This window comes from Jaculus jaculus, chromosome 10 (assembly GCF_020740685.1).
Source record: "Jaculus jaculus isolate mJacJac1 chromosome 10, mJacJac1.mat.Y.cur, whole genome shotgun sequence".
NCBI classification, from domain to species: domain Eukaryota; kingdom Metazoa; phylum Chordata; class Mammalia; order Rodentia; family Dipodidae; genus Jaculus; species Jaculus jaculus.
The window spans coordinates 6508970-6534715 of record NC_059111.1 but is presented as its reverse complement, the minus strand read 5'-3'; the positions used below and the strand labels follow the sequence as shown (position 1 = coordinate 6534715).

The window sequence follows — 25746 nt, the reverse complement described above, 5'->3', positions numbered from 1 at the left end:
GCATTTGCACACAAATAATTTTTAAAATAAGGATAAATCTTGGGGTGGGGTGTGGCCCTGTGCTTGAACATGTGCTGAGTCTAGGCAAGACCCTTGGTTTGATTCCCAGCATAAGCGCACACAAAAAAAAGCACAGTCCTTTTATTATATAATATGGTCATTATTCCAGCTCCCTAGCCAGCTTATAAATTCTGGTTTGTTTTGATTTAGGATCGAAACAAGGCCCCCGCATTGTACCTGCTTGCTGTGTCTCTCAGTTGCTGGTTTCCTTGACATTCTTTTGTTAGGAAGAAGGATAATTGATTCTGTACTTCCCTCTGCAGTCTGGCCCACTGCACCCTGTAATGATACTTGAGCTTCCCTCCAGTCCATAGACACCCCCATTCTATAGTCATCCCCCATTCCATAGACACCCCCATCCCATAGACCTTCTGTAAACTGGCAGTTATATCTCAGTGTTTGGTCAGATGCAGATTCCATTTTGGGCACAAATTACTTCATCTTGATTCCTCCCTGTTCGTCTCTCTTCATGTGACCTCAGATCATCATTGGGCCATGATGATACATTTCATTTAATAGCCATTCTTTAATTCGCGGCTGAACAAAGTTATTTTCTGATTCCGTTATTCCTTCTACCTGTGTTAGTTGCACTGGTGGTTTTTTTTTTTTTTCCATCATCTTAAAATACAATCTTGATAGGAACCACGAGATGAAAAGCCTGATTCATTGTCATTTCTCCTCACTTTTCAAAGTAATGAGTTGTTGCCCTAGCAACCTCCAGTGGTAAGGTGTTTTTATTTTCGGTATCATTTCACAATTGTGAATTTAAATATTTTACCTGTTCACGTCCTTTGGGAGTCCCACAGGGGTCCTGTCTGCAACCAGTGAGACCCCCTTGGCCTGGCTTTTGTGTCCTCGTTGCCCCTAGTGGTCTCTGATTTTCTGGTTGAAGATGTTCCTAGTGTACTTTATAGGCTTCCTGCCTGAGACCCGTGATCAGCGCCTTCTCTCAGGGGCCCTGGCTCCTTTCAGTGGGACATGGTCTTTAGAGACCACTAATGTGGGCTCCTGAGTGCTCCTTGGCCCCCGGGGGGGGGGGAGGTGCGCAGTTGCACCTTTAATCCCAGCACTGGGGAAGCCGTGGAAGGATCGCTGTGAGTTCACGGCCAGTCTGGGACCATAAAGTGAGTTCCAGGTGAGGCTGGGCTACAGCGAGACCCTACCTCAAAAAAAATATAGTATAATTAATGATATTGAATTCATTTGAATATTTCTTATTCTTTTTGTCCATATACTCAGCATTTACTATCAAAGTATGGGGCTTAACAAGTCATTTAAGATGCTAGGGAGATGGCTTAACAGTTAAAGACTATTACTTGCAAAGCCTGCTGGCCTAGGGTTCAATTCCCTAGCTAGCCATGTAAAATGGAACAGGCATTCATTTGCAGCAGCCAGAGACCCTGGTGCACCCATATGTAACACCCCTCCACACACACACAGATAAAAGTTTAAAGGCACCACACATTATCTATGTGTTTATTTTATTTATTTATGAGAGAGAGAGAATTGGCACTCCAGGGCCTTAGCCCTGAAAACGAACTCCAGACATGTGCACCACCTTGTGTGCATGAGCCATCTGTGCACACTCATCACCTTGTGTTTCTGTCTCACATGGGTTCTGGGGAGTCAAACCTGGGTCCCTAGGCTTCACAGGCAAGCTTCTTTACCACTAAGCCATCTTGCTAGCCCCTGTTTTTTATTTTAAAATAGGGTCTTGCTGTATCACTCAGGCTGGCCTTAGTATGGCAAATCTCTTGTCTCCTCAGTGCTGGGATTCCACATGTGCAGTTTAAAAATTTACAACTTAGAAGCCTGGCGTGGTGGCACATGCCTTAAATCCTAGGGCTTGGAGGGATGAAGTAGGATGATTGCCAGGAGTTCATGGCCCACCTGGGGCTAAAGAGTGAGTTCCAGGTCAGCCCAGGCTAGAGTGAAACCCTGCCTCAAAAAAAAAAAATTAATTTTGCCTTATTTGTGTAAAACATTTATATGCTAGAAAATAAAAGCTGCAAAGCCAGAACGCCAAGGCATTTCAAGCGAAATGCTGTCAAGATGAATAGACAGGCTTCGCGACGTTAAGTCCTGCAATATCCCTGTGTGCACCAGGAAGAAACAAACCCGTTTTATTACTCAGCCCTGGGACCCTTACCACGATAATTATTATGCGCTAGGACGTGCATACTAATTCTTGGGTATCTCTAAAACCCAGCGGTCTGCGTTCACATTTCCCAGCTGTGGCTCATGGGTTCTGCCCTGCTGGCCTGTGCAAATCAGGGGAGGCTGGGTGCTTTGTTTATAAACCCTAAAGTTATTTTTATCTTACCACGGTTCTTCTACAACTTTCTAAAATATTTAATTTATTTATTTGCAAGCAAGAGAGAAAGAGAGAGAGAGAAAGGGAAAGAAGGAGCAGGTGGGATTGGGAGATAGCAAGAGGAGAAGAGAGAGAGTGGGCATGCCAGGGCCTGTAGCCACTGCAAACCAACTCCAGGTACCTGTGCCCCTTTATGCATCTGGCTTACGTGGGTCCTGGGGAATCGAGCCCGAGTCTTTAGGCTTTGCAGGTAAATGCCTTAACCACTGAGCCATCTCTCCAGCACTACAGCCATTTTTTGAAATGACACTGATTGGTTAATTTTGCTTGCAGATGGTCAGCTACAGAGTTTTGCATACATTAAGCATGCATTCTACTGCTAGCACTCCAGACATTGATTTATTTTTGAGTGGGGGTGTGCATCTGTATATGCAGGTGGACACGTGTGTGTGCACGTGCTTGTGGAGGCCAGAGGTTAATACTGAGCGTCCTCCTCAGCCTTTCTACCATTTCATTTTGTTGACACCAGGTCTCACTCAAGGAGCCTAGAGCTCATGGATCAGGCTAGACTAGCAGCAAGCCGTACAATCCACCTGGCTCTGCCTCCCCTAGTGCTGGGATCACAAGGGTCTGTCTCCACACACAATATGCTCCCCACATCCTCAGGAGGCTGGTGGCAATGGGTCATCCATGGAAGGATGGTTCCACAGAAATACCATCATTTTATTTTTGTTTTTTATTTTTTAAGGTAGGGTCTCACTGTAGCCCAAGCTGACCTAGAATTCACTGTGTAGTCTCAGGGTGGCCTCAAATTCATGGTGGTCCTCCTACCTCTGCCTACTGAGTGCTGGGACTAAAGACATGTGCCACCAAGCCCAGCTTCCACTCATCTTCTTCTTTTCTGGGCATGGTGGCACATGCCTTTATGAGAGAGAGAGACAGAGAATTGGCGTTCCAGGGTCTCAGCCACAGCAATCAAACTCCAGACGTGTGCTCCACCTTGAGCACCGCATCACCGTGTGTATCTGACTTGTGTGGGGCCTGGAAAATGGAGCCTGGGTCCTTAAGCTTCACAGGCATGTGCCTTAAACACTAAGCCGTCTCTCCAGCACCCATGCATCTTTTGTAAAAAATATTTTTATCAACTGGGCGTGGTGGTGCACACCTTTATTCCCAGCACTTGGGGGGCAGAGGTAGAAGGATCACCATGAATTTAAGGCCACCCTGAAACTACATAGTGAATTCCAGGTCAGCCTGGGCTAGAGTGAGACCCTACCTCAAAACAAACAAAAAACCCCACAACACATGTATCTATATATTTATTTGTTTATTAATTTATTTTCAAGCAGAGAGAGAGGGGTGGGGAAATGGGCACACCAGAGCCTCTTGCCACTGCAAACAAACTTCAGATGCTTGTGACACTTTGTGCATCTGGCTTTCCATGGGTACCGGGGAATTGAAACCAAACCATCAAGCTTTGTAAGCAAGCACCTTTAACCGCTGAGCCATCTCTCCAACCCCCATCGTTTACTTAAGACAGGGTCTGTCACCAGTCTGGAGCTTTCCAGGGAGCCTAAACTGGCTAGTCAGTGAATTCCAGAAATTTGCTTGTCTCTGCCTCCTCAGCAGAATTACAGCCTTACCACCCCATCGGGCGTTTTTTCTTTTTTTTTTTTCAACAATTTTTTTTATTTATTTGTTTATTTATTTGAGAGTGACAGACACAGAGAGAAAGACAGATAAAGGGAGAGAGAGAGAATGGGCGCGCCAGGGCCGCCAGCCACTGCAAACGAACTCCAGATGCGTGCGCCCCCTTGTGCATCTGGCTAACGTGGGACCTGGGGAACCGAGCCTTGAACCGGAGTCCTTAGGCTTCACAGGCAAGCGCTTAACCGCTAAGCCATCTCTCCAGCCCCGTTTTTTCTTTTTTTATGTAGACACTTAGGAACAAACTCAGGTCCTCACACTTGCAAGGCAAGAGCCTTACCCACTGAGCCATCTCTCCAGCCTCCAACCTGTGGGTCTCGGTGTCCTGAAGGAGACTGCTCAAGATTGTGATTCCAGGAAAGGCCACTCATAGAACTCACCGCCTTGACAGGTAGAGAGGAGACAAGATCTTGATGGATGCCAAGACTGAGAGCTGTGATTAGGAGCCTGACCCAGTTGGAAAGGCAGGTGTGCGACCCTCAGTGAGCTGGGGAAGGAGCGCAGCAGTGGGGAAGCTCACATGGGTTCCAGGTAGTATGTGCGAGAAACAGCGGCTGCAGGGGCTGGAGGGCTGGCTCAGCAGTTAAGGCGCTTGCCTGCAAAGCCAAAGGACCCTGGTTTGATTCCCCAGGACCCACGTTAGCCAGAAGCACAAGGGGGCGCGTGTGTCTGGAGTTTGTTTGCAGGGGCTGGAGGCCCTGGTGCGCCCATTCTGTCTCTCTCCCTCTTTCTCTGTCAAATAAATAAATAAATAAATATAAATTTAAAATATTTAAATTAAAAAAAGAAAGAGCAGCTGCAGACACATCAGTGACCTTGAAGCCTTAGCCCGTCAGTCACCTGTCAGTGAGCAGCCTGCCTCTGCTTGGCTAGTTTGTCTTCTGTCTCCAGGGTCCAGAATCTGATTTGTCTATGCGACCCACATTCATGGTATTTTGGGATGTCTGAGACAGTTATGCAAATGCGTTTAATCAAATAATCACAGTGTGGGTTTAAAAAAAGAGAGAGCAAGAGAAGAACAACCAGGAAATTTCTAACGTATTCCGGATGCGTTTCTGACGCCTTTGCCCACTGCCTTCTGTGGAGGCCTACGGGACCTCGGAGAACATGTCGGTGGCAGTTCTGCTGTCGTCAGACATGAATTCCTACCACTTTGGGCTTGCATCAGCTCTTGTCACCTTAGCAGGTTTGAAAGCTGACCTGTGGGCTGGCGGGGTGGCTGCTCAGCTAAGGCACTTTCCTGTGGGGAAGTTGGCAGGGAACGAGAGCCCGTGCCTCCAGCAAGGGGAAAGCCAGAACCGACACCCACAGCTGACCTCTGACCTCTACATGCATCGTGGCACACGCGCGCGCACGCGCACACACACACACACACACACACACACACACGAAACGTAGACGTCGCCCTGAGAGTACCACATGTGGTATAGTAAAATTTACTTTTTAAAAATTTTTTAAAAAATTTTTTTGTTGTTGTTCATTTTTATTTATTTATTTCAGAGCGACAGACATAGGGAGAAAGACAGATAGAGGGAGAGAGAGAGAATGGGCGCGCCAGGGCTTCCAGCCTCTGCAAACGAACTCCAGACGCGTGCGCCCCCTTGTGCATCTGGCTAACGTGGGACCTGGGGAACCGAGCCTCGAACCGGAGTCCTTAGGCTTCACAGGCAAGCGCTTAACCGCTAAGCCATCTCTCCAGCCCAAAGTTTACTTTTTTATTTCCTCCTTTCTTTCTAAATAAAATCCTAAAGTACTTGGTGTCTGCACATTAGGGTATTTTGTCCCAGATTTAACTCAGTTGCCACAGTTTCTATATGTTGTGTCCCGGCTTTTTAAAAATTTTTCAATGTAGAATCTCACTCTAGTCCAAGGTCTTCTGGAATTAAACTCTATAGCCCAGGCTGGCTTCAAAGTCACTGAAATCCTCCTACTTCAGCCTCCTGAGTGTTGGGATTAAAGGCATACACAAACCACCATGCCTGGCAGGTCCTGGTTTTTGTTGTTTGACACAACATCTCACATAGTCCAGGCTGGTCTCAAACTCATTATGTAGGCAAGGATGACCTTGAATTTCTGCTCTGTCTGCTCCCACCTACTTAGGCTGGAATTATAGGCAGTGAGTCATTATGTCTAGTTTATGAGGTGCTGGGGATGGAGCCAGGGCTGTGTACAAGCTAGACAAGCCATCTACTAACTGAGCCGTAGCCCCAGCCTTGTTTGTAAAACATTGATACACATATTTTGAAGGTGCATCAATGAGATTTGCTGACTGGCCATGAGAATTTAAATTTTTTAATATTTTATTTATTTATTAAAGAGAGAGAAGGAGGCAGACACAGAGAGAAAATGGGCATGCCAGGGTCTGAAACCACTGCAAATAAACTCCAGGCACATAAGCCACCTTGTGCATTTGACTTAAGTGGGTACTAGAGAACTGAACCTGGGTCCTTAGACTTCACAGGCAAGCGCCTTAACCACTAAACTATCTCTTCAGCCCTGAATAGGAGAATTTTGGTAAGAGATGGTTGTCAGTGTTGAGTCAAAGGTTTGTGACCTACATACATAAAAGACATTTAAATCTGTGATTTCCTAATATTTGCACTAAAGATTAAAGACTAAAAGTCAGAGTCCCTGTGAATATGTGGCACCACCGCATGTCTCCTGGCTTCTCGGGCTGCCTTCCTGTTTTTGATCTCATTCAGGAACCTGTTATTCTTAGCACCAGGACCCTTTTAAGGCTCCCCCGAGCTTCTGTTGGCCCACCCAGTTTCTTGGTTATTCCAGCAGTGTCAGCCTTTGAGGCTCACTGTTCCTCTGAGGTGGCTTTGTGAGGCCCTGTCACCTCCTGCCTTGGACTGTGAGAGAGTTGCTTAGGAGCTGCCCTGTGTAGACTTGAAGAACCAGGGCCCAAATGGTTGCTGTTGTCAAGGCCACTGCAAATACTACCTTCTAGTCTGTGTGGTTGCCAAAATTCTTTAATGTCATTCAAGGAGGGCTGACTATTTAACATATTAGCATAGTCATGCTAACATCCTTTCTGAGTCCACCTGATACAGAGCTATGAATTCAAAATATTCAGAAAAAAAATTCTCTTGTCATGATTCCCCAAACTATGTAGTAATGATGAGCAGTTACAGAGCATGAGGTATTGTAAGTAATCTAGAAATGACTTAAGGTATTTTAGAGGATTACATAGGTACATGAAGAAGATACAACAGCATTTTATGGAAGGAACATGAGCTCCTGGGGATTTGGACATCTTTAGGAGTCCTGGAACGGATTTCCTGAGGAGATGAAGGGATGACTGCATTGGCTTTCTGTCCTTTAATACCGTCATCTTTAGTCTTCGTGACAATGTGGCAGACCAGGCAATACTCACCTCCTTTTGGCAGATCAATAAGCTGAATCTTGGGCTGAAGAGATGGCTCCGTGCGTTACGTGCTTGCTGCACAAGCAAGCTTGGACCTGGGCTTGGACCCCCAGAACCCATGTCTGTCATTCACTTTCTCAATTCTGGGACAAGTAATTACCAAAAGCAGCCCAAGGAAAGAAAGTTTCGTCGGAGCAGGGAAGCACGGCCGGGCTGGAGCTGGGCGGCGCGTCTGCACGTCAGCAGGAGGAAGTAGAGGCGAATGCTGCTGCCCAGCGGCTCTCTTCTCGTCATGGTCAGGGATCCAGCCCGGGATGGCACCACCCACAGCTAAGGTGGGGCTTTCCACCTCAGTTAATCTAATCTAAAAAGTTCCCAGCAAGTATGTCAGGAGATCTGTTTCCACAATGAGTCTAAATCCCATCAAGTTGACAACAAGAGATTAAACATTATACCATGTTAAAAAAAAAAAAAATGCCAAGAACTCAGGTTTGATTCTCTGATACTCATGTAAGACAGATCTACAAGGTGCATATGTGTGTGGAGTTCTTTGCATTGGTTAGAGGCCCTGGTGTGCCCATTCTCTCTATCTCTGTCTCTCTCTCTGTCTCTCTCTGTCTGTCTCTCTCCTTCTGTCTGCTTCTTCTCTCTCAGATAGATAGATAAATAAATAAATAAATATTTTTAAGTGTCAAGAACAGCAATATGTGCCTGTATTCTTAGAACTGGGGAAATGGAGACGGGGCACTTGCTGGCTACCTAATCTAGCTCGAGATTCAGTGAAAGGCGCTGTCTCTAAAGGAAGGAAGGGAGGGAGGGAGGGAGGAAGAGCAACATCTGAGGAAGACATCTGATGTCACCCACTGGTCTCCACATGCACACACATGCATGTACACTGAACACATACATACGTACATACATATACAAAAAGAAACTGAGTGTCAGGTAATGAAACTTGCTAAATATCTTGCATCTGGAATGCGGCAACACCACGCTCAAGCCAAGGCTGCCTGACCCAGGAATTACGTTCTCTGTGGCTTCTCTCTGCTGCCTTCCGCCGCCAGCCTGCGTTGGGCTAGCCGTCGCATAACCCAGTCATGAGTTCTACAGAAAAGGTCTTGGGGTGAGTCGGAGTAGACTCCGTTTTGTTCTCTGCCGGCATGTCCAACCCACGGCCCGCAGGCTTCATGCAGCAGAGGACGGCTGTGAATGAGTCCCAACACAAGATTAAAACATTCTGAGATCTTTGGTGTGTGATTTTTTTTTAAGTTGATTAACAGTCCTTGATCATGAACTTTATGGATGACAGCATTGTATTGCGTTATCAAAAGGTTAGGCATAGCATAGTGAATTCCAGGTCAGACTGGGCTAGAGTGAGACCCTACCCCAAAAAAAAAAAAAAAAAAAAAAAAAAAAGGCCAATCTGTTGGGTTTGAGGAAGACCCCGCCCAACATCAACTTCTGGCCTTTGCATGCACACATGTATACACACGTTCATGTCCACTCACACTTATATTTATGCCCACACCCACACGAACATCCGTGCACACACACACACTACACATACATACACGTGCAAAACTAAAAGGATTGGACACACCTGGAAGTGTGTAACTTCTGGAAGCCTCGGTCACTCCATCTTAAAAGCGGGAACTGAGAAGTTCAAAGAATGTAAGGGAAAAGCAACTCTGAACTGTTGAGGAATGATGGGAATGCCCGCCCACCGGCGACATGAAGAGGAACGTTAGAGGTGGCAAGTAGCTGGCTTTAGATTTAAGGTTGGCCTCAGACTAAACACGGGGCTCTTCCTGTTTGTGGGAGGAGATGGATCAAGACGCGCCTTGCTGTGGGCCGCTTTCTGGGTGAACTGGAGGGAAGTCTTGCCCACTTGTAGCATCAGTTTGTCTGGGATCAGTAAGCAATAACAGCTGTCATCTTAGTCACATTTTTCTCAGTGTGTTAGCACACAAACCTGTATTATTGGCTCAGCGGTTTCAGCCTGGCTGTAATTTTGTATTTTACACACAATAGCAAATAGTTAAGGGATGTCTACTGTAGTGTGATTTTAAGCTTTGATGTAGGACCCTCTTCTCCTCAGCCCGGGAACCTCCCAGGTGGCCAGAAGAGGTGTGTCATTCTGGACTGACTTCAGTCTCAGGCCCCATAGGGTGGCCAAGAAAATAGTCTGTGAAAAGAGTCATTGAAGAAGGCTGTCCAGGACATTCTTTGATGTGGTTTCTCATTCTCGCAAACTTATCTTGTCTTGTGATCACAGGAACTTGGGCTGTCGTTTGTTCCGACCGTGCGTGAGGTAATATTTTTGGCAGAAGGTTCACTTAAACAGGCATGCCTCCATGGCCACTCGAAAACAGTGAAAAGTTTGACCATCTAACGATGGTGCTATTTATCGAGTTACAGTGGAAAATCGCGTTGGTTTGAATTGAGTCTCCACGGGAGCATTTTAAGTGTTTCTCCTTCTCTGAAGCGGTACCGTAGCCCACCCTGCTGATCTCAACAATGGCCTGGCTGCGGGTCTCTGCTGGTTACTTCTGTGACTCTGCCGGGGACAGCTGAGTGGAGGGGAGATTGATCTGGGCTCCCAGTTTCAGAGGGTTCAGGCCATGGCTTCTCAGCCTTCTGCGCTGGAGCAAAACGTTGTTGGCATTCTGTTTACTAATTGATCCTTTTCTTTGTAGATTTTTCTTCATTTTTTAAGTCTTTATGTGTGTGTATTTGTCAGGGTTCTCTAGAGGAATAGAACCGGTAGAATAAATTGCACTAACAAGCAATAATTAGCCAGGTATGGTTGTGCACGTCTTTAATCCCAGCACTTGGGAGGCAGAGGTAGGAGGATTGCTGTGAGTTCAAGGTCACCCTGAGAATACAGAGTGAATTCCAGGTCAGCCTAGACTAGAGTGAAACCCTGCCTTGAGAAACAAAAAAAGCAATAATTCAGGGCATGGGGTTGGAGGTGCAACTGGGGCTAAGGGAGGGGGGGTCTCCATTCTCAGGCAAAAATGCTTGTTCAGAATCTGAGAGTTCAGTATCTCCAGACTCTTTAGTGTCTTCCCACACACCCCTCCCCAAGCTATGAGACCCCCCTCTTTTCCAGTCAGTGCCCTCCCTTTAACTTCGATAGCCTGTGAGGCTGGGATTTGAGGCTGCATTTGCAAGTTAGCCAGTCTTACAAGGAGAGCTTGGTTTGGTTTTCTGCAATTTGACCCCTATACTGGCCTCAGAGGGGACTGGCCTCCAGGGCTCCCTTAGAAGCCTTCCGATCATGTATGTGGGTCTTAGGCTTCGAGGTTTCCTTTCCGAGCTTCTGCTTTTCCCTTAATAGTTTATCCAGAGATGCTGGAAGCAACCCACCAGCACCGTCGTTCATCTTGCTTTTCCACAAATATTCACGTCTTAGCTACAGCTTCAGCAAATCCCTTGTTTTTCACCAGACATGACTCAGGATCACCACATACATCTCCCTCACGGAGTTCTTTAAATAGTTCACGCCATGGGTTATCAGCACCCTCCTTATTACAGTAAAATGCTGTCCGTATTACCAGTAGGACCTTTAATAGCACCGAAGTTGGAGAGCCAAGCCCATTAATCCATCCTTACAATTCTGGGTCTCTAGAACCACTCCTGATACCACAACCTGTATTAGTCAGGTCTCTCTAGATGAACAGAACCAATAGAATAAATTATATTAAAAAGGAATTTATTGGATTAGCGTACAGTAGTCCAATAGCAGTTGCAGGCCCAAGAATCAAAGACCCCAGAAGCTGCTCCGTCCACGTGGCCAGATGCCTCAGCAGTCCCGATCCTGCGCTGAAGGCCTGGAGGCTTCCTGAGGAGCCGCTGGACTTCAACCCCCAGCAGTAGGGAGGCAGAGGCAGGAGGGTCGCTGTGAGTTTGAGGCCACCCTGAGACAAGGTCAGAGTGAGACCATACCTCAAAAAAATAAATAAATAAATAAGGTATTCATATAGTTTTTAACTTTTTAAAATTTTATTTAGTTAGTTTAGAGGTGGGGGCAAATAGAGAGAAAGAATGGCCACACCAGGCCCTCCAGGCACTGCAAACAACTTCCAGACACATGCTCCACCTTGTGAATCTGGCTCACATGGATACTGGGGAATCAAACCTGGGTCCTTAGGCTTTGCAAGCAAGTGCCTTAACTACTAAGTCATCTCTCCAGACCTATTTATGTACTTATTCCAAAGTCTCGTTATGTAACCCAGGCTGGCTCTGCACTCACATCCTCCTGCCTCGGCTCACCAAAGGCTGGACTTACAGTTGTGTGGCTCCATGTCCAGGTATTGCATTTGTTTTTAAGTTTTCTAACTTGGGCTAAGTGATACTGGATTTCTTTTTGTAATAATAATATAGAGGTTACTTGTCATTTAAATTTAAGGAAACTGAGTTAGGTTACAGAAAAAGAACATATGTGTTCATACAAGCAAAAATAAAACTCATGTGTTTGGTGCAAAGTCAGTACAAGCCTGCAGTCTGGGTAGAATTTAACACTGATTGCCAGTGAGCAGAAATCTTGGTGCTTCAGCAGTCTGGACATTCAAGGTCACTATCAAGGGTCTTGTGCCGTTCATTCCCCCACACCCAGCTCCCCCTTCCCATCCTGCCCCATTCAGTGCCCTTGATCCCCTCACAGCTGTTCCTCATGGAGGCGGGTGTGTGCACACATGTGTGTGCCTGTGTGTGTGTGTGCACAGATGTGCACATCCAGTGGGCACGTGTGCAGAGTTCAGAGGAGGAGACTGAGCGCTTCCTCTAGTGTCCTTTTGTCCTTATTCCTTGAGACAGGATCTTTTCACTAAACCTGGGTGGAGCTTGTGCCCATTCTGAGGCCCAGAGATCCTCCTGCGCCTCGAACTTGGGTCCTCACACTTGCATAGCAAGTGCACTTACCCATTAAGCCATCTCCACAGTGCTGCCCTGTCGGCTTTTAGGTGAGGAATGGCCTTCTGACTCAGAAAAGGCTGTTGCAGTCCTCAAATCCAATTACTGGCATACCATTGTGAATGGCGTTTCCCCCAGAACATTCTTTCCACTTCTTTGAAATTTTCCATGTGTTTCCATAGCTAACACACACACGTTACATTATTTCCTATTTAAATTGATGCTTCCTATAAAATCTGTCCTGACTGATTTTAAATGGTTGGGTCAGTCGCTATGTGCACACTAGGGAGGTCATTGAGAATTTCTGTTCTGAGAAACTGCCCAGGAAATTACAGTTTACTGGGTTGGAAAAGGATCTCAAACATGGTGACTGTTTAAATACCCCAAATATTCTGTTGGGCTGTCGATTCAAGGACCACTGGTGCATTTTTCTAATATCTTGAGGGCTTTTTTTTTTTTTAAGTTCTTTGACCATAGCACACACACACACACACACACACACACACACACACACACACAGCATTTTAATCATACAGACCCTCATTGCCCTCCCTTTTCCTCCTCCCATTCCTGCTGAGCCCTTTCTATATTTTTTAAAAATATTTATTTGAGGGTTGGAGTGATGGCTTAGTGGTTAAGGCACTTGCCTACAAAGCCAAAGGACCCAGGTTCAATTCCTGAGAACCCACATAAACCAGATGCACAAGGTGGCACATGCGTCTGGAGTTTGTTTGCAGTGGCTGGAGGCCCTGGTGCGCCCATTCTCTCTCTCTGTTTCTCTCTCTCTCTCTAGCTAGCTATCTCACAAAAAAATAAATAAAAATAAAAAATTTAAGAGTGTGTCTAAATATATATATATATAGTTTCAGGCAGACCTGGAATTAACTATGTATTCTCAGGGTGACCTTGAACTCACGGCGATCTGCCTCCCAAGTGCTGGGATTAAAGGCATGCGCCACCACGCCCGCTCAAAAAAATTCTTTTAAATATTTATTTGAGAGAGAGAGGAGAGCAAGAGGGAAAACAATGGATGCACCAGATCCATGTGTCACTTTATGCATCTGGATTTACATGGGTACTGGGGAATTGAATCCAGGCCATCAGGCTTTGCAAGCAAGTGCCTTTCACCACTAAGCCATCTCCTGCTGAGCCCTTCCTCCATCGCCTTCCCCCCTGCCTCCTAGTGGTCATATCATTGAAGAGAATGACTTCCTGCTCCCAACACCCACTGGCTCAAGGCAGTTCCTCAGGGAGGGCTGCGCACTTAACAGCCCTTCCCCCACCCTCAAGGTCGGCCGTAGGTGACCACAGCTGCTGTGGTGTGCCTTCGTGAGTGCCACGACCAGGCCATGTCCAGGCAAGAGAGTGCCACCTCCACTTCCCCACTGTTCCCCCACACTTGGGGGTGATATCCAAGTCTCTTAAAAGACTGAGCCCAAGGCCCGGGGTGGTGCACGCCTTTAACCCCAGCACTCAAGAGACAGAGGTAGGAGGATCGAGGTGAGTTCGAGGCCACCCTGAGACAGCATAAGTTCCAGGTCAGCCTGGGCTACAGTGAGACCCTACCTTGAAAAAGAAAACCAGACTGAGCCCTTAGCAGATACTTACCTTCAGTACTTTAACTGATTATAAGACTCAGGTCTGGGAATTGAACCCAGAACCAAGTTTGTGCATTCCTGGCCAGTACTCTTCCACTAAGCTGCATCCCCTCACCCCCCCACCCCCGATTTTCTGAGAGGGTCTTGCTACATGATGTAACCCCAGGCTGACTGAAAACTTGATCCTCCTGCCTCCACTTTCCAAATGCTAGAATTTCAGGCATGCACCACCACGCCTGCCGGAACTTTTATTTTTTATTATTTTATATTTTATTATAATTATTTTGCCTTTTCACTGGAGAAGTCAAAGGAAGACAACCAGGAAAGGCTTCCTGTACATGTAAGCAAAGCCAGTTGCTGTGAGTTCTGTGATGTGCGCAGTGAGTGATCTAGGGTGTGTGTGGACGGCCTGACCTTCACATGCAGTTTTCTTTCATCCAGGGGAAGAAACAGTATTTCCCCATCTTGAATAGCCCAGTGCAGTTATGGTTGCATATAATGTAAGTTTTAATAATTATGTAACATTCCATTATTGTACCTTATTTTTAGCAAATTACTGGCTGTGATCAATAAAACTTCTTCTGAAGTATCTGTAAAGTGAAACCAGAAATGAAAATTCAGATCAATGTTTAGCCAGAACCAATTATTTCAAACCTACTGAAAAAAGATCCACAGATACTGAAATGTAAATGTCTTATTTTTGGAGCTGACATACTTATTCTAATAGATGAAGAGTTATTTTCCATAGTTATCTTGTTCCTTTGTTTCCAACAAAAGAGATTAAACACTTTTAAACAAAGACACAGTGAGGGCAAGCTGTATTTCTATTTTATGATTCAACTAGGAATTACTGAGGGCTTTTTTTTTTTCTCTCTCACAGTTTGTTCTCAGAAATTCTAAATAAGAAAAATGTAAATTTACAGAAAATCTGTTTAGTCATGGTGAGACATAAAAGCTTGAATAATACTCTAATGAAGTTAATGAATGTTGATTATCATTGTGGTAAGATCCCAGCAGTTAAAAACACTAGGTTGCAAGCCTCCTGACCCAAGTTCGGGCTCCCCAGCACCCATGTAGAGTGCAAGCACCTGAAACCCCAGTGTGTGCGCAGCGATGGGAGAATTCAAAGCTGGGAGGCCAGCCAGCGTGACTCAGGTTTGCAGTGGCAAGAAACCCTGCCTCAGAGAAGGTAAACAGCAACACCTCGAAGTCGCCCTCTGAGCTCCACATGTGTGCTGTGGTATGCACCCCCACCACGCAAAAATAAATAAAACTTTTAAGAAACGTAAGAGAGGGCTGGAAAAGATGGCTTAACAGTTAAGGCATTTGCCTGCAAAGCCAAAGGACCCAGGTTCAATTCCCCAGGACCCGCGTTAGCCAGATGCACAAAGAGGCGCACGCGTCTAGAGTTCGTTGGTAGTGGCTATAAGCCCTGGCTCGCTCTCTCTCTCTCTCTCTCTCTCTCTCGCTCTCTCTCTCTCGCCCTCTCTCTCTCTCTCTCACTCTGTACCTCTTTCTCTCACTCTCTCTCAAATAAATAAATAAATAAATAAATAAATAAATTTTTTTAATGTAAGAGAACTCTAAAGAGAAATCACATGAGAGGAAGAATCCTCTATATACAGCCTCCTAACAAGTCAACAGGATGCTTTTTTCCGTAGCCTACCAGTTCTTTTTCCTGTATTATGTGCACATCCTTATAGACACACATGTTCAAGATACGCTGCCTTTTCCTCAAATTGCCATTTAACCTTAGCTGTGTTCTCTTTATGGTGATATGAAGTGTTCGTAATTATTTTAAATGTCTGTGATATCACACTTGGCAATTAGAACATTTCACTCTTAAGTCTTCCAATGTTCCCAAATGTTTACATCATTATAACTTATTAAACAGAATTTCACTGTTGTCAGAACTTGAGGTTGAAATGAGCCAGAGTGCCAGTGGTTAGTATCTGACTGGCTATGTTTACCGATGGACAGAGGTAATTTCCTCACGGTGTTAGATTTGCCAAACTACTTTATCCGTGTGAATGGCCATACCCTCTCCAGGCAAGGTAACATCTCATTACAGACTGGGATTGATCACATGCTTGGTAAGCTGGGAGCCCGGCATGAGTGGCATTGTAGTTCAGTCCTCTGAGGTTTCCTAGTCCTGCACAAAGGCTGCCTCCCTCATCTCTCTTAGTAAACATGCCCTATTAGCACAAGGAAAACTAACATTATGAGTTTGGCTGAATGAATACTTTAATTTTGTTTTGAAATATCAAATTATAGGCAGGAGAGATGGCTCTGCAGCTAAGGTGCTTGCTTGCAGAGCCTACCAGCCCAGGTTTAATTCAACACCGTAGATGCAAGGTGGCACAAGCTCCTGTGATCCCAGTCATCTCTGACAATGGCAGGCAGAGGCAAGACTCCGCTCTGCTTGCAGTCTGCCTTGCAACAGCAAGAGACCCTGTTTGAAAGAAGGTGGGATACAGACACCTCAATGACCTCCATATGCATACGGTGGTATACAGGTAAATTAACTAACTAATTGAAAAGAAAACCAAGGGCTAGAGAGATGGTTTAATGGTTAAGCACTTGCCTGTGAAGCCTAAGGACCCCAGTTCGAGGCTCGATTCCCCAGGACCCACGTTAGCCAGATGCACAAGGGGGCGCGTGCGTCTGGAGTTTGTTTGCAGTGGCTGGAAGCCCTGGCACGCCCCTTCTCTCTCTCTCTCTCTCTCTCTCTCTCTCTCTCTCTCTCTATATATATATATATATATATATATGCCTCTTTCTGTCTCTCACTCTCAAATAAATAAATAAAAATAAACAAAAATTTATTTTAAAAAAAAGATAACCAAATTAAGCCGGGCGTGATGGCACACGCCTTAAATCCCAGCAGAGGCAGAGGTAGGAGGATCGCTGTGAGTTTGAGGCCACCCTGAGATTACATAGTGAATTCCAGGAGTGAGACCCTACCTTGAAAAAACAACAACAAAAAAATATATCAAATTATTTCAACATTGGGTTGCCTTGTTTGATCAATCATAACGTAAGTAAGTCTTTTCTCAGGTAGTCATTGGTTCATTAGACTGGGTGTTGACAGAAAATAGTTTGCTCTGCTCCCCAACATTCTTTCTTTTTATTTATGTATCTATTTATTTATTTAAGAGAGAACGACGCAGATAAAGAGAAAAAAAGGGGTGTTCCAGGGCCTATAGCCACTGCAAACGAACTCCAAATGTGTGCACCACCTTGTGCATCTGGCTTACATGGGTACTAAGGAGTTGAACCTAGGTTCTTTGACTTTGCAACACTCTTAATCAGCAAAAGTAACAAATATATTATCATATGTACAACCTGATTTTTTTCCCAAGTCCCCCATCATTTTATATGACAGGGTTCCCTTTAACTAACTCTCTTCTGGCATTATAAAGACTACCAATAGGAAGAGGAGAATTTGGGTTGAATTAAGCATGTTTTGAATCGAGGTCATTACTAATTCAGGGGAATTTTGAAGGAAGAATGGGGATTTTGAAGAGCAGACTGTTAACAAAAGCGTGTCCCTGCATAGCCAGGCCACCAGACGGAAGGCAGCTCCTGTTTCTCAGGATGTGACTAACACTGCCTCAGCATTTAAATTAGAACTTCTAAGAGGAGGAAGCTTGCAGCACTAGAAGACACTGGTTGAAACCCAGAGTGCCTGCTCGTTCTTATTTTTAAAATATAAAAATAACATGTTGTTACCTAAAATTTATATAGTGAAAAAGCAAGTCTCCTCATGATCTCTTCATTTTGACCAAACTCCCTGCTAATCTTTTGCAATACATCACTTTTTTTTTCCTTATGTACTGTGTGTGTGTGTGTGTGTGTGTGTGTGTGTGTGTGTGTGTGTGTCCATGTCCAGGACTGAATCCAGGACATCATGCTTTCTGTGAAAGTGTTTTACCTCTGAGCAATGCCTCAGAGTCTTTTAAAAAATATTTCTGGGCTAGAGAGATGGCTTAGTGGTCAAAGTGCTTGCCTGCAAAGCCAAAGGACCCAGGTTCAATTCCCCAGGACCCACATAAGCCAGATGCACAAGGTGTCACATGCCTCTGGACTTATTTGCAGTGGCTGGAGGCCCTGGCATGCATGCCTATTTTCTCTTTCTCCCTCTCTCTCTCCTCTTCTCTCCCTCCCTCTCCCTCACAAATAAATAAATTAAAATATTAATAAATATATTCCTTAGCTGGGTGTGGTGGTGCATGCCTTTAATCCCAGCACTTGGGAGACAGAGGTAGGAGGATTGCCATGAGTTCAAGGCTACATAGTGAATTCCAGGTCAGCCTGGACTAGAGTGAAACCCTATCTCAAACACCCCCTCCAAAATTAAAGGAGAAAAGAAAGTATTGGTTATGTTCATGCCTGTAATTCCCAACACTGAGGCAGGAGGATTGTGAGTTCAAGGCCTGCTTGGGCTACATAAGGAGTTCCTGGCTAGCTTCTACTACATAATGAAACCCTATCTCAAAAGTAAAAATAGGGAAAGAACATGAGAGACAAAGGAAAGGGAAGAGTGCTTACACTGCTGTCTTCCATACACAAAGTGGTGGTTGTATTCATGACCTCACAGTGGCTAACGCTATCTACACAAGACCTGAACAACAGGAGAGAGAAAGAATGTGCCATCAAAATAGAGGACAGACTAGTTAGAAAGAAGGGATTTAGAGGAGGGGGAAATTTGGGAAGAAAAAAATGAAGGATGGTGGGAGGGAAGTATGTTCATGATATATTGTCTATATTTATGGAAGTTGCTGATAAAAAGCTAAAGTAAAAATAAGGGGTTGGGGAGATGGCTCAGTGATTAAAGGCACTTGCATGCAAAGCTTATGGACCTAGGTTTAATTCCCCAATACCCAGGTAAAGCCAGATGCAAAAAGTGTCCTATGTATCTGGAGTTCATGGCAGTGGTAAGAGGCCCTGGTGTGCACACACACACAGAGAGGGGGGGTGGGGGGAGAGAAAGAGAGAAAAATGAAAAGAAAATTGATGCAATAAATAATAAAATAACATTATAACCATGTTGTGTCTGCAACTTGAATCAGATGTTTCATTTGATATGACTTCATATCCTTTTTGGTGGAGAGAAGGTTTCTTGTTTTTCTTTTCTTTTTTTTTCCCCCCCGCAAGCAGACCTCACTCGGTAGCCCCAGTCTTGCCTCAAACTCACAGTGATCCTGCCTCAGCCTCCCAAGTGCTGGGACTAAAGATTTGCACCACCACAACCCGGTCATACCTTTTCTGAATTTTTTTTCTTTCACAAATTTGTGTTTATTTATTTATGAGAGACAGAGTATGGGCCCACCAAGGCCTCTAGCCATGGCAAACAAACTCCAGACACATGTGCCACCTTGTGTATCTGGCTTACATGTATACTGGGGATTCGAACCTGGGTCCTTAGGCTTTGCAGGCAAGTGCCTTAACCACTAACCCATCTCTCCAGCTCTCCTTTTTTTTTTTCTTTCCTCCTGACAATTTGGATGTTATTTGAAATTTCTGCATGTTTCCATCCTTCTGATATCTGTAATTTTCCTAATCACGTCCCCTTGTTTGGAGCAGTCGGCACACATAATTTGTCCCGTGCATAGGAGTGACTTTCAAGGCTCTGGTCTAGTGCTGTCATGACGTCGGAGAAGTGGCGCCTGCGGGCTTTGCCTTTCTCAGCCCGCACTGTGCCGTCCTGTTCCCCTCCCCCCCCATTTCATCCGTCCTGTCTCCACTTGGGTCTGATTCCTCCAGGGGCAGCGGGCAAAGGAGCTGGTCGTGACCCACTGCATGGGTGCATGTTTTGTGCTTCCTTCCCAGTGGTGAAAGTGGTGCTGGAAAGACAGTGGCTGCCAAATACATCATGAGCTACATCTCCAGGGTGTCGGGAGGAGGCCCCAAAGTCCAGGTGAGTTGGTGGCGGCCCATAGGCACCTTCGCCATCCAAAATGCTGCCAGGAGCCACCTTCGCTTTTTCCTTCTTTTAGATGGAGGGCGGGGGTCTTACCGAGTTGTAGAGATTGGCCTCAAACTCATAACCTTCCTGCCTCGGCCCCCTGTAGCCTAAAATACCATGCCTGACTTTTAATTCTTTAGCTATGCTGAACTGTATGCGAGATGGAACATGTGCGGTTATAATAGGTGGTATTGATTATGCAAAAAACTGGAAGGCCGGGCATGGTGGCACACACCTTTAATCCCGGCACTTTGGGAGGCAGAGGTAGGAGGATTGCCATGAGTTCAAGGCCACCCTGAGACTACTTAGTGAATTCCAGGCTAGCCTGGACTAGAGCAAGACACGACCCTACCTTGAAAAATCAAAAGAAGGAAAAAAAAAAAAAAAAGGAATGGAGGGACAGCTTAGAGGTTAAGGGATTTGCCTGCAAAGCCAAAGGACCCAGGTTTGATTCCCCAGGACCCACATTAACCAGATGCACAAGGGGGCGCACACATCTGGAGTTCGTTTGCAGTGGCTGGAGGCCCTGGTGTATCCATTCTCTCTCTCTCATTCTCTCTCTCTCTCTCTCTGTCTGTCTGTCAAATAAATAAATAAATAAAAATAAAATAAAATATGAAAGAAAGAGAGAGAGGCTGGGAACATCATCCATGCTCAGCTGCAGCCCACTAGTGGAGCTGTCTAGGGCTCACCGTATGATAGAACATTCTACAGCCATGACCACGAGCCTTCGTGGCCGTCTCCAAGATGCATCACTAGCTGCAGACACCAAGGCTTAGAAGCACGTGTGTGTTTTGATGTCATCTGAGCAGAAAGGAGAGCACATATCCCTGTGTGTCTGGATGTGTACCCTGGAAAGATGTACAAGGTACTGGCGTCTGTGACTTTCAGCAGACAGGGATGAATAAATTACCAATTCAGGAGTTGCACTTAAAAAAAAAAAAAAGCAAAAAGGAAAGGCAGAAGAGGGGCTGGAGGGATGGCTTAGTGTTTATGGCATTTGCTTGCAAAACCAAAGGACCCAGGTTCAATTCCCCAGGACCCACGTTAGCCAGATGCACAAGGGGGCACACATGTTTGGAGTTCATTTGCAGTGGCTAGAGGCCCTGGCATGCCCATTTTCTCCCTCTCTCTCTCTCTCCCTCTCTCTTTCTCTCTGTCTCTCCCTCTTTCTCTGTCAAATAAATAAATATAAATATAAATATTTTTAAAGAGGAAGGAAGATAGATTATGAAGTTTAAAGGAAAGCTTAGACCCCAAAGAGTGGATATTACTGAGAGATGAAAATGTTTGGGCATGTGGCTGGTAGAGCACCTTTAATCTCAGCACTCGGGAGGCAGAGGTAGGAGGATCACAGTGAGTTCAAGGCCACCCTGAGACTACATAGTGAATTCCAGGTCAGCTTGAGCTAGAGTGAGACAACTACCTTGAAAAAATTAAATTATAAAACTTGTCTTGAAAGCAAGTAAGCAAGAAAGAAAGAAAGAAGAGCAAAGGAAAAGAAAAGAAGAGAAAAGAACTTGCCTTACATGTCTGCATCCGTGGCCCTGGGCTTGTTCAGTCCCAACAAAGAGACAAAAGAGGCTGTGATCTGTGGTTAAAGAAGGGAAAGATACAAGAGGATGCTCTTTCATCCCCTCCCTGACAGAAGTTAAGCGGTTCCAACATCTGGCCAGCAAACAATAGATTAAAGGGATTAGTGAAGATCCCCAAACTGGAAATTCATTTTACAAAGAGACGTTTGTATAAATCCCTGAGGTTTAAAGGAGAATAGAAGTCTGAGTCTAGGTTGAAACTGCCTCAAGGGAAGGACCACCAGACTGCGTTGGTGTCATCACTAGCCATGACTCCCCACGAGATGGGGTGCCTGCCCTCATCTGAACTTTTTTTTTCCTTGAGAGAGAGAGAGAGAGGCAGATAGAGAAAGAATGGGCACACCATGGTCTCTAGCCACTGCCAAATAACTCCAGACACATATGCAACCTTGTGCCTCTGGCTTATGTGGGCACTGGGGAATCGAACCCGGGTCCTGAGGCTTTGCAGACAAGCACCTTAATCAGCATGCCATCTCTCCAGCCCTCATCTGCACATTCTGAAGGAGCTCATTGGCTGATCCACAGTTACTAGTTCCCTAAGTCTAGCCCTGCTTGCTCCAGCCTGTGACCTGGTGGCCAAATTGCAGAGCATGAATATTGACTTGTCTCTTCCTGTTTTTCCTAGGAGGGCAATGACACAGCTCTTGGCTTAGAGTTAGTCAGTAGCTCGAGAGCACAGGCCAGGAGACTTGTTATTTCTGGACCATGTTTAGCCATAGCATGGGAATGACTAGCAGTGCATGTGACTCCAGGCCCAGGCCTGTCAGCTGAGCCGCCTCCTGCCCACCGTGTGTTCTGCACGCCCTCATGTCTGCCATAGAACTGGGGTGCTGGAAAACCAAGTCTGCTCCGGGAGGGGGTGCTGCAAGTAAGGATCCAGGCTGGCAGAGGAATGCAGGTTCCTGGGTCCTGCCCCCAGACCTGCTAAACCCACATCTACTTTTTTTTTTTCCCCCTGAGGCAGGGTCTCACTCTAGCCCAGGGTCACCTGAACCTGTAGTCTCAGGGTGGCCTCGAACTCATGGTAATCCTCCCACCTCTGCCTCCAGAGTCCTGGGATTAAACCAACATCTAATTTTTAAAAATATTTATTTATTTATTTATTTATTTATTTGAGAGAGAAAGAGACAGACAGAGGGAGAAAGAGAGAGAATGGGCACACAAGGGACTCCTGCCACTCCAAAGGCACTCCAGACGTGCACCAATTTGTGCGTTTGCCTTTTCGTGGGTACTGGGGAATTGAACCCGGGTCGTTGGGCTTTGCAGGCAAGCACCTTCACTGCTGAGCCATCTCTCCAGCACCCCCTTCCCCACTTACACACATCGGCTTTTGGAGGGATGCCCTGGTGAGAGTTGCACACTAACGTGTGACACGTGAGACTATTTCCACACCTGTGTGAGGAGGAGAGATGGTTTGGTTTCCTTCTAGTGGAGCAGGGGCCGTCTGCGGGAAAGGCGGAGCAGCAAGGAGACCCCTCTTTGCTCTCCCTCCCTCCCTCCCATGACCCCAGCACTCCCACAGGCGAGAACCCAGTGCAGGGCTGCGTCACTTACTTTTCTCCTGGCTGTGACAAAATACTTGGTCAAAGCAAGTTAAGGAAGGAACCTGTTTATTCCAGTTCACAGTTCAAGGTTTCAGTCCACCAAGGTGGGGAAGGCATAGAGATAGGAACTTGAGGCAGCTGGTCACATTGTGCCCACAGTCAGGAAGCAGTGAGATGGGTGCTGACGCTCAGCTCACTTTCTCCTTTTCATACAGTCCGGGACCCCCGTCCATAGGATGGGGCCACCACAGTTAAAGTGGGACTTGCCACCTCAATTCGTCTAGAAACTCTCTCACAGACATGCCTTACGACTTACCTTCTAGTTCTAGATCCTGTCAAGTTGACAATTGATATTTTTTAAATATTTTATTGATTTATGCATTTATTTGCTAACAGAGAAAGAGAAATGGGCATGCCAGGGTCTCTAGCCCCTGTGAACAAACTCAATGCATGTGCCACCTTGTCCATCTGGCTTTACATGGGTACTGGAGAATTGAACCCCAGTCATTAAGCTTTGCAGGCAAGTGCCTTAACTACTAACCCATCTCTCCAGCCCTGACAATTGATATTAAACGTCCCAAGAACCCTATGTAGAGTCTGAGTTCCTAGTGGCAGCCTGGCTGTGAGATACTGCGCCAAACCACGGATCCACTCACCCAAAGAGAACTGAGCCTAACATCATGAAAGAATGAATTCGCAGGGCTGGAGAGAGGGTTCCGTGGGTAAGAGTACTTGCTTGCAAGGTCTAACTGCTTCCAGTTCGGTTCCCCAGGACTCACTTAAAGCCAGATGCACAGAATGTCGTATGTGTTTGGAGTTCATATGCAGTGGTAAGAGGCCCTGGCACACCCATTCATTCCTCTCTCTCCCTCTCCCTCTCCCTCTCCCTCTCCCCCTCCCTCCCTCCCTCCCCCTCCCTCGCTCCCTCTCCCCCTCCCTCCCTCCCTCTCCCCCTCCCTCCCTCCCTCTCTCTCTCTCTCTCTCTCTCATCTGCTTATAAATAATAAATAAGAATATTTTAAGACTAAATCCTCCAGAAACCCATAAGGACATACAGACTTGGTGCATCTTACCTTATGACACTTAGCGACCAGGACCTCAGGGAAGTTCACGTCGTGTGGCGCGCGTCCAACCTTCCTAACCGTCCACTCTGTCTGTCTGTCTGCTGTGACAGCATGTCAAGGACATCATCTTGCAATCCAACCCCCTGCTGGAGGCCTTCGGGAACGCCAAGACAGTGCGCAACAACAACTCCAGCCGATTCGTAAGTCTCTTCTTCCCAGAGGGCTGATGCAGTCCTCCGTCTCGGAGGAAACGGGAACACATCTCCTATCACCAGAGGCTGGTTTTTCCACCTTCCCTGTGTTTCCTAAGGCTGTGTGCTGTCTGGCTTCACTTTGCCCTTTGACTGAGTTAGTTTTGAGCCTTGGATGTAAACAAGAGCATTTCAAAAATAATTCACTGTTTCAGTTGCCTTACTGAGGAAAATAGAAATGAAAGGGACGGACACGGTGGCAGAACTCGGGAGGCAGAGGTAGGAGGATCGCTGTGAGTTCGAGGCCACCCTGAGAGTACAGAGTGAATTCCAGGTCAGCCTGAGCTAGAGTGAGACCGTGCCTCAGAAAAAGAAATTGATACAAGGGGCAGCTGTGTCCTGGTGGTGTTATATTCGTTCTCTAGAGAACAGACCTTCTTCCCCAGACAAAGAAACAAGTAGGATAGATGAGAATATTTGGTCATGACTCTCGTGCCATGGTTCTGCTACTCAGAGCTTGGTCGGTGGACCCTGAAAGGAGCAGGCACTTGGGGGCAGGAGGTACCTGGAGAGTGTGACTCCTCTGTACTCCCCACCCCTGGCTTTTAGGAGTTTGCTGTGTGTAGCATGTTATGCATCCAGAGTGACTCATCCTGGTGTCTCCTTACTCACCCACAGGCCCCAAGTTGTAGAAACAATGTCCCCTGCAATTGCTAGAAAACCCTAACCCTATTTGGGCGTAGATCAAAATATGAGTATCACAACAGCCACATTTTTAAAAATTATTTTTATTTATTTATTTGAGGGAGTAAGAGAGGGTAAGAGGCAGACACAGAAGGAGAGAGAGGGAATGGGCGCGCCAGGGCCTCCAGCTACTGCCAATGAACTCCAGATGCGTGCGCCCCCTTGTGCATCTGGCTAACATGGGTCCTGGGGAATCAAACCCGGATCCTTTGGCTTTGTAGGCAAACGCCTTAACCACTAAGCCAGCCCTCCAGCCCTACAGCCACATTTGCAAAGAAACAAAAGCTTACCCAGTAGTGTGGATTTCTCTAGATTTAGCATCTTGTTTCAACCATACATTAGGAAACCATCTGCAAGGGTGAGACTGCACTGTTTCAAAATACATGCTAGACTTTAAGAGAAAACCATTTCTTTCACCAGTTTGTTATTTTCAAGCAAATATTATTTATTTATTTGTTTGTTTGTTTGTTTATGAGAGGGACAGAGCATTGGGTGCTCATGGGTCAGACACATATACCACTTTGTGCATCTGGCCTTTACATGGGCAATGGGAAATTGAACCCAGGCTGGAAGGCTTTGCAAACACTTGTCTATTGAGCCATCTCCTCAGACCTTACTTCTTTTCAAATCTTAAATTCCTCCTGATCCTCCTACCTTTACCAACCACGTGCTTGGAT

At 46.0% G+C, this 25746-nt stretch overlaps 1 protein-coding gene across 2 annotated transcripts in view; it reads left to right on the top strand.

The window, feature by feature from the left end:
* Myo1e (myosin IE) overlaps window positions 1-25746 on the top strand; it is a 212607-nt gene that overhangs the window by 104450 nt on the left and 82411 nt on the right. For both annotated transcript variants that reach the window (XM_045160389.1, XM_045160388.1), the window contains exons 5-6: window positions 19796-19883; window positions 24245-24334. In XM_045160389.1, the coding sequence (XP_045016324.1) occupies window positions 19796-19883; window positions 24245-24334 (178 nt within the window). The remainder of the gene's footprint in view (window positions 1-19795; window positions 19884-24244; window positions 24335-25746) is intronic.